Raw genomic sequence first — 9,047 nt, forward strand, 5'->3', positions numbered from 1 at the left:
GATAGTACGAGAGATATGGTGATTTTGACCATTTGACGCATCTGGCAACTGCGGAACGATCTTGCACATGGAAAAGATGTACCCCCAGTTGAGGTGACTGTGGATTATTTGCAGAGTTATTACATGTCCCTCAACTTGGTTCAGAATTATGGCATGGAAGAGATAATCAAAGGAAAGATGGAACAGTATGAGCTTCAACCAATTGTACTGAACAAAGTATCAAAAACACCTAAACAGTGGCCCTGTCCTCAGGCTGGATGGGTTGCTCTCTTTATTGATGGCTCATTTTCTAGGGATGATGGACGTGCCGCGACTGGCATGGTGTTGTGTAATGAGGATGGATCAGTGATTTTTGCTGCTTATAGGTACATCTTCAATTGCAATGATGCACTGGAATCAGAGATTCATGTCCTCATGCAAGGAATGGCACTGGCCATTCAGCACTCGGATAAACCAGTGATTGTCCAGTCGGATTCCTCATGTGCTCTAGCCACTATTTTGGGTGACACTTTATCTAGGTCGGTCTATGGTCATTTAGATGCCGAGATTAAGGCACTTCTGGTAGAGATCAAAACAAGGTAGCACATCTTTTGGCACATTATAGCCGTACCGAGTGTTGTACTGCGGTATGGTCGAGTTCAAGTCCTCCGTGCTGTGAGGAGCAGCTGGCTCAAGATTGTAACCCTGCTTTTATGGAATAAAACTCTCTTTCACCCGCAATTTTTTTTAATAAGTTATCAAAATATATCTTCAAACCCCTTCACTCGCTCCCAGGAGCACCCAGTGCTAGGGTTTCTCGTGCCCTCCGCCAGCGACGCCGCTGGCTGCCTTGTCTCCTGTGGTCTTAGTGCCATAGAGGTACTGTGGATCTCAATCCTTGTCGGCGGGAGGGCTATGTTTTTGGATGGCTTTTGAGTTTTGTTAGGGTTTGTGTCTTGCTCGGAGAGGCAAGATGACGGTGGCTCTCTGAAGATAGAATAAGGTTCTCCCCGCCTAGCCTCCATCCCGGCGGTGCTTCTAGCATCATCGGAGGGCGTGTGGAGGTTTGTCTCTTGCGGATCTCACGGTATTCGATCGACATTTGTCTTGTGGATCTAGTCTTCGTTCGTTTGTGTTTATGTGTCTACATGTCGGATACTTTCGATCTACGCTTCTCTTCACCGGTGGCGATTGCTGTTCTAGTGCGCGGGTCCTATAGGGCATTAACACAACAACTTTCGGACCGTCTACTACGACAAGGTTTGCCCGGCTCCGGTGAGGGAGGGGCGATGGCGGCGGTGCGTCTTCGGCTCGCTCTAGTGCCTGTAGTGTCGCTAGGTGGTCTACGAGATCTGGATGTAAATTTTACTTCTGGTTTTCTTTGTCCTATCTTGACTGTTGATGAATTTATCGAGAGTTAAAAAAAAATCTCCAAATAAATTTTGTATGCAAACATTTGAAAAAAAGCAAAAGATTCTCTTTTGGTATTAAGTTTTGAGGGATCGGCTAAAAGATTAATCTCTCAAAAAAAAAAGAATTAAAGGATAAGACGAGAATCCTAATCACCTGTTGCTGCACAGCGGAAGAAAAGTCGTTGGTCTTCTCTGCAGTGACGAAGGAAACACCAAAACAGAACTCAGAAATCCCAGTCCCCGCCGCCAAAGACCCCAACCACGATGGTGCCAGGAATGGCGCCCAAGCCGGCGCCGCCGATGCCCGCGCAGCCGAAGAAGCCTCAGCACATGCTCGTGCTCGGCACCGGTTTCGTCGGCCGCTACGTCTCGGAGCGCCTCCTGTCACAGGGATGGTTAGTCCGCCGTCGCTCTCAGCACCCTCCTCGCTCCGTTCTACCGCTTCTCTTTCTCTTTAACCGGCGTCGGCACAAATTGAGACCACTCCGTCGCTGTAGCTCCGGTTCCCCGACTCCCCTGATCGATATCTTGAACTAGATTCGGTTCTGCCGCTGCTGTAGCCATCTCCTCCTCCCCCGAATTTGGTCCTGATTTTCTGTCGGGATGAACGCAGGAGGGTGTCCGGGACGTGCACCAGTGCCGCCAAGAAGATGGAACTCGAGTTGCTGGGCATGACTGCTTCCGTCTTGGACGCCACAACAAGCAAGTACGGCTTATTTCCTCTGTTCTCACCCTTCTTCTTTCAAGCGCCGTTCTCTGCCGCGGAGCACTTGCCAAATGAATAATACAACGGGCCTTCTAGCTAAAAAAACATGGATGAGTCTAGCTAAAAATGGTTGTAGGCTGAAAATCTTGGACCCACAAGCATTTCACTAGTGTTATTAGTTGAATCGCATCTGAAAAGGTGAATGAAGCTCTCGTTTGTTTTTTGTTGAACATAATATTTTTGCTGATGCAGGCCAAAATATTTGCTTAAAAATGCAGTGAAGTCAATCTTTGGAACTAATACTACATTTATATGTACAAATACTTCAGTCATGGCAGATTGTTTAATCATTAGGGGAAGAAGGCCACTCCAAATTTTTGTGCTAGACTCCAATATATTTTCTTGAAATTTTATTATGACGATATATGATCCTTATCCCTTGTTGTTCGACCTGTGTCCCCCCTGGGCCCTCTTACTCCTGTGTGTGGGTGCCAGTGAATTTTGCTTTCTCATACATGAATCTTTATGTCTACGGTCGATTTCCTTTTCTGATTACTTATGGCTGTCAATTCCAGTATTGCAGATCTTCATGCTTTGCAAGATGCAACCCATTTGCTCATCTCCATTCCTCCCATCCCTGGGGTTGGTGATCCTGTACGTTGCCAATTATCTGCTGCTCAATTCAGTCTGCTAAACTTGAATGCGATCCTGATTCGACTTCATGGTTATCCCTTATGCAGTTGCTTTCCTCACATGCTGACCTGCAAACAACACTGACTAGTGGTAATCTTCAATGGTTATGCTACCTATCTTCAACAAGTAAGTTCAAACAATGTGTGCACCTCTAATATGAAATAGTATGTTGGTTTGGGGTGAAATTGATTGACAGCATTTCGGTAGTTTCCATTTCACTGAATTATTTAACATGTGGCAGTCAAATGAACTGCATTTAAGTGCAATAGTTTTTCTTCAGGACCCTTACTTGGTTTACACACTGCATTCATGTCAATGCACTAGAATAGGAGAACATCTCTATTTCTTCACCCTTGTTAGGTACGTTAGCTCTTCCAGCCGGCTTAGACAACTGCCTTATAATTCTTATTATTTCCCAGGTGTGTATGGTGATTGTGGTGGTGCATGGGTTGATGAGGAGTAAGAAACTGAATGGTTTGTGTGTGTATTTGCAATACATTTCTAGAAGTGCAGAAGAAACTGATGTATATGCAGTCATGTAGTGAATCCAAAGAGCGCGTCTTCCAAGTTAAGATATGCTGCTGAACAAGGATGGTTGGATCTTGTCGACGAGCTGGATCTATCGGCTTTTATACTTCGTTTGGGTGGAATATATGGGCCTGGAAGAAGGTTGAGATATGCTAATACTTCAATCCATTTTACTATTTAGATTTCTTATCAAATAATTAGTCAACTCAAGAAATGCTTGACAATTGATATGCTGATTTAGACCAATGTATTTGCACCTATGAAATGAAAGCTTGTCAGCACTTTTTTCATGACTGCTTTGGATTTTATCATATAGAAACCATCAAACAATGTGATAGAGATGAATGGTTGGAAGATCTGTTCAAGAAGACTGTTTATACATCCTGATACTGTGTCTCTGAAAGCGTCAGTATGACGGCTATTCTTGTTTTGTATTTGTGATGATCATTATTTGTTGTTGCAGTGCTTTGGATACCATAGCTAAGAGAAAATCTTCTTCACGAAGACAGAAGTTGAGGGAGTCCAAACAGTACACTGCACGTATCCATGTGGCTGACATCTATCAGGCTATCCTGGCTAGCATGAGCATCAAATCTACAAGGTTTCTGTTTCTCTTGCTTGCATAATTACATGGTTCTCTCGGCAATTGCCTGATTATTCACGCATTTTAGACTTCATTTCAATTTACATATAATAGCTCAACTATGAGATTGCAACGCCAAAAGTCCTCTTCGTTTGTATTTCTCTCCTCGCTTTGCTCTACAAAATAGCCTTATTAGTGCGATCTTTAAACATCATTACACATACCCTCAACTTCATATTTCAGTGTTACCGTACATGCTGTAGTTATATTGGTTCTGGTCACATTTTGCAAGCTTATGTTTTCAGTATAATCCAGAAAAAGGACCATCATCTGGAGACCGATAATTGATTTTTCCATGTTTAACCATTTCAATGCCAGGAAGATATACAATGTGGTGGATGATGACCCTGCCCCGAGATCCGAGGTCTTTGCATTTGCTCAGAGCTTGATAGAGAAAAGATACCCTGATCTCGCTGCGGATTCTGCAGAATCAAACAGTCAGAGCAGAATTATAGCTGCTGAAAAACGGGTATCTAATGGTCGGTTGAAACAGGAGCTGGGCGTTAGGCTTGCCCACCCATCTTATAGGTCAGGGCTGCAGAGTATTCTTGATTCCTGGCTCGAGGGAAATCAGTGATGTGTAGCCTGTGCAGCGAGTAGCATTTCTTTTAATCCTTGGTTTGGATGACACAATGTGAACCTGTGCACGATACCGCACATTGTACCTGAGACTGAAGTAATGTACTATGATCCCAAGGAATATTTTGCCGAACGTAGTGAAAACTAAAATAAATGCAGTTGCAAGATTAATGTGCATGTTCCATATTACCCGTTCAGTAAGTACTAGGTGTCCATTGAATCAGTAGATACCGGAGTCTGTTGGAGTACAAAGGCGCGGACGACCTCGTCGGGCATCCACTGCGAGTCCCCGGGCTGGAACACCGGCCGGCCCGCGACGTCGACGGAGATGACGGCGTGAAACGGCCCACGGTGGTGATGAGAGTCGCAGCAGTGGGAGCAGAAGGCGTGGAAGCAGAACAGGCAGAAGCTGTCCCTCCGGCACGTCTGCGACAGTTCCTCGAACTCGAGCGGCGACGACATCGTGTACCTAACAGCGAGGCAGGGGGGACGCGCGATGTGGGGATATATGTAGGACGCAAGCTGCTTACGGGTCCGACTTCCTCCCGGCGTCGTTGAGGAGCTCTAGTTACGAATTCCAGACGGCTCGGGCAGGGAGAACCACAACGCCCACGTCTTTTCTTCACCTATAATAAGAGCATCTAAAGCCGGACTTTGCAAAAACGAGCGACACTGACTGGTTAAGCCTCAAATTTGCCTTCTCATAATCGGACACCTCAATTATCATATTTTAAATCCATACAAACTAACGCAACTACATAGATGTATCACACATATCGTCCGGCTACTCATCGCTACTAACATGCCACCGGACTATCAAAATTTGGGATTTTTGGCTATGATGGAGATAATCCACGGCTGCCCTTACCCTTCCCAGCGCCCTTGTCGTCCTTCTCGCAGAAGCACCGGTCGAAGACGCGGCAGGGATCGAGCCGAATCTGCTTGTCGCCGGAGCTGTCCTTACCGTCGTTGTCCTCCTTCTCCTCCTTTGATGGCAGTCCGGCCATGGCACAAACCGCCCGATTCTGCCCTCGGGCGAGTGCGCGCGTGTTCCTCCGCTGCCGTTTCTTCACAATGCCGGCGCGGATGGCTTCCTTGTCTGCGCCCACTCGCGCCGCCGCATCCGCCACATTTGCCTCTGCCATTTCCGCCGTGATACGGGCCTCGGCGGCCCTTATCCTCTCCTTCCCATGGCGGGCACACCGGTCCCGATGGGACTCATAGTCCGCCCGACCGATGATGGGGAAGGAGAGATTTTCCGGCTATTGGGACCGCGATGATCCAGCCCTAGAGAACCCAAGCGCCCGTTGAGCTGACGCTATGAAGTAGCGCCGGACATATCCCACCGTCGACCGGGCGCTGACATCCCGGGAGCAGCAGAGTGCAATGTGGACTTGCATTGCCTCCTCCAACCTGCACGGGATGACACCCTAGTCGATGGATCCGGCCTGGTCGGAGTCAGATCCGCTGCCCGCCATGCCGGAGACGACTGAAAATCGCTAGAGGTGAGCTTGGGTGACGGAGGGAGTGGAGTGTGAAGTGGCTAGGGTTTGGTCCGGCGAGCGGATTGGAAGGAATATATGTAGGGTCGGGTGGGCCAGCATGGGCCGGGTCTGACATGACGAACGCGCCTGGGCGCCCCATATCTGCCTCATATTTGGCCTGAATATGAGGGGTGCCGGTCAGCCCGGGCGTTTGAAGCCCTTTTGAGGCGCCCATCTGGATCGAAATTTGGTGACAAGTCAGTGATCGGTCGGCCGCGCGTATGAGGCAGGTTTAGGACGCCCGGCTGTAGATGCTCTAAGTTGACATGGGGCAGCCAAACCGAGCAGGTTATATTGCATGTACTTTTTTTACAGTAAAGATGAACATGCCGTCTAAGAGCATATAGAGCCGCGTTTGCCAAGTCCGGCGCCCTTTACATCTATACAGTGATTGGGAAATCCTCAAATTGCCGCGTCCATAGCCTGTATTCTAAATCCGATACCTTATATCCATCCATACTAAACCATGCAACGTGAATAAAAACTACGTAAATCATCAAACATACATAGAAATGCATATAAACAACATTCCCACCATCAAAAAATCACCACAATTCACATAATCCACATAACCGACAGACAAGTTCTAAACTAGATTACTAATAACTGGAATAAAGACGGAGAGACGGTGGAGCTTCACCACTTCCTTAGCCCTTTGTCCTTCCGGTCAACGACGCTGTTGTAGGTGTCCAAGTAGGTGTCGTCGGCAGGAGGTGAGTGTTGGGGAACACAGTAATTTCAAAAAAATCCTACGCACACGCAAGATCCATCTAGGTGATGCATAGCAACGAGAGGGGAGAGTGTTGTCCATGTATCCTCGTAGGCCGAAAGCGGAAGCGTTACGACAACGCGGTTGATGTAGTCGTACGTCTTCACAATCCGACCGATCCTAATATCGAAAGTACGGCACCTCCGCGATCTGCACACGTTCAGCTGGTGACGTCCCACGAAATCTATATCCAGCTGAGTGTCGAGGGAGGGCTTCGTCAGCACGACGGCGTGATGACGGTTATGATGAAGTTACCGACGCAGGGCTTCACCTAAGCACTACAACGATATGACCGAGGTGGAAATCTGTGGGGGGGGGGGCACTGCACACGGCTAAACAATCAACTTGTGTGTCTATGGGGTGCCCCCCTCCCCCGTATATAAAGGAGTGGAGGAGGGGAGGGCCGGCCCTCTCTATGGCGAGCCCTAGGGGAGTCCTACTCCCACCGGGAGTAGGATTCCCCCCTTTCCTAGTTGGAGTAGGAGAGGAAGGAAGGAGGAGAGAGGGAGAAGGAAAGGGGGGCCGGCCCCCTTCCCAATTCGGATTGGGCTTGGGGGGGGGGGACCTTGGCCGCCTCCTCCTCTCTCCCACTAAGGCCCAATAAGGCCCATATACTCCCCGGGGGGTGATGTCTACTACGCAACCTTCTCCTTGTAGACATTTGTTGGGCCTCCAAGTGCAGAGGTTTGTAGGACAGTAGAAAATTTCCCTCAAGTGGATGACCTAAGGTTTATCAATCCGTGGGAGGCGTAGGATGAAGATGGTCTCTCTCAAGCAACCCTGCAACCAAATAACAAAGAGTCTCTTGTGTCCCCGACACACCTAATACAATGGTAAATTGTATAGGTGCACTCGTTCGGCAAAGAGATGGTGATACAAGTGCAATATGGATGGTAGATATAGATTTTTGTAATCTGAAAATATAAAAACAGCAAGGTAACTAATGATAAAAGTGAGCACAAACGGTATTGCAATGCTAGGAAACAAGGTCTAGGGTTCATACTTTCACTAGTGCAAGTTCTCTCAACAATAATAACATAACTGGATCATATAACAATCCCTCAACATGCAACAAAGAGTCACTCCAAAGTCACTAGTAGCGGAGAACAAACGAAGAGACTATGGTAGGGTACGAAACCACCTCAAAGTTATTCTTTCTGATCGATCTATTCAAGAGTCCGTAGTAAAATAACATGAAGCTATTCTTTCCGTTCGATCTATCATAGACTTCGTACTAGAATAACACCTTAAGACACAAATCAACCAAAACCCTAATGTCACCTAGATACTCCAATGTCACCTCAAGTATCCACGAGTATGATTATACGATATGCATCACACAATCTCGGATTCATCTATTCAAACCAACACAAGGTACTTCAAAGAGTGCCCCAAAGTTTATACCGGAGAGTCAAGACGAAAACGTGTGCCAACCCCTATGCATAACTTCACAATGTTATGGAACCCGCAAGTTGATCACCAAAACATACATCAAGTAGATCACGTGAATATCGCATTGTCACCACAGATGTAACACCCCCAGTGTCATGCTACAGTAACCACCTGTTAATGGTGCCATGTCATCAGGTTACTGTTGCTAATCTTCACTTGATCCAAATCACCATTCAAATTCAAATCCAATCAAAAGTCAAAAATTCTTTTTGTCAGACATGAAATCTAAAATGTTCATCTTGTGGCAAATAATCATTTGTTAATATTGGTGGTGGAACAACATTTTTGCAAGGTGTTTAAATGGCCTAAACCAATTAAAGTAGTGGCTAAAACAATAGATTAACTGGCTTTTTAATTTATAAAAATTGCTACCTTTTTCGCAAAGCCTCACAATCTATTTGTGGCGATGCAAAATAATTCTTTGGAATTGTTTTAGCCAGTGGCATAATTTTGCAAAGCTGCTGGAAAAAGAAAAACAAAAGCAAAAGTTAAAACAAAAACAAAGGAGAGAAAAAGGGCTAGAGCCCCTGGCCTCCACTTGGGCTTCGGCCCACCCGAGCCAACTGGCCCAGCTAGGCCGGCCCACTCCCCCACTGTCGTCTTCCCCCTCCCCACTGTGCGAGCGACCGCGCGCGCGCGTCTCCACCGGACCCCCTCGCCGGCTCCACCGAGGGGATAAGGCAGCCCGCGCCCCCTCGATCCCCTCTCCCACTCCCCCACTCACTTGCCCTCCTCGTTCTCT

General features: G+C 47.2%; 1 protein-coding gene across 2 annotated transcripts; it reads left to right on the forward strand.

Moving 5' to 3' along the window:
• Positions 1-1,578: 1,578 nt before the first annotated feature.
• Positions 1,579-4,711, forward strand: LOC123074448 (protein YeeZ). Of its 2 annotated transcripts, XM_044497293.1 has the most exons (8): positions 1,579-1,786; positions 2,005-2,097; positions 2,673-2,751; positions 2,838-2,916; positions 3,210-3,249; positions 3,325-3,459; positions 3,782-3,919; positions 4,280-4,711. In XM_044497293.1, exons 1-8 carry the CDS (start codon positions 1,656-1,658, stop codon positions 4,536-4,538), a joined length of 954 nt encoding a protein of 317 aa, XP_044353228.1. In that variant the 5' UTR covers positions 1,579-1,655; the 3' UTR covers positions 4,539-4,711. The 2 variants fall into 2 exon arrangements, with proteins under 2 accessions (XP_044353228.1, XP_044353229.1); XM_044497294.1 differs by lacking the exon at positions 3,210-3,249 and having other exon boundaries at positions 3,333-3,459.
• Positions 4,712-9,047: the final 4,336 nt, after the last annotated feature.

The sequence above is a fragment of the Triticum aestivum genome, chromosome 3D, assembly GCF_018294505.1.
Source record: "Triticum aestivum cultivar Chinese Spring chromosome 3D, IWGSC CS RefSeq v2.1, whole genome shotgun sequence".
Taxonomy (NCBI): Eukaryota; Viridiplantae; Streptophyta; class Magnoliopsida; order Poales; family Poaceae; genus Triticum; species Triticum aestivum.

Bases quoted from the DNA above. Each gene is read 5' to 3' on its own strand.
- LOC123074448 (XM_044497293.1), top strand. From the start codon at position 1,656: ATGGTGCCAGGAATGGCGCCCAAGCCGGCGCCGCCGATGCCCGCGCAG. The intron at 1,787-2,004 runs GTTAGTCCGCCG...GGATGAACGCAG, and splicing joins CGCCTCCTGTCACAGGGATG to GAGGGTGTCCGGGACGTGCA. The intron at 2,752-2,837 runs GTACGTTGCCAA...TCCCTTATGCAG, and splicing joins TCCCTGGGGTTGGTGATCCT to TTGCTTTCCTCACATGCTGA.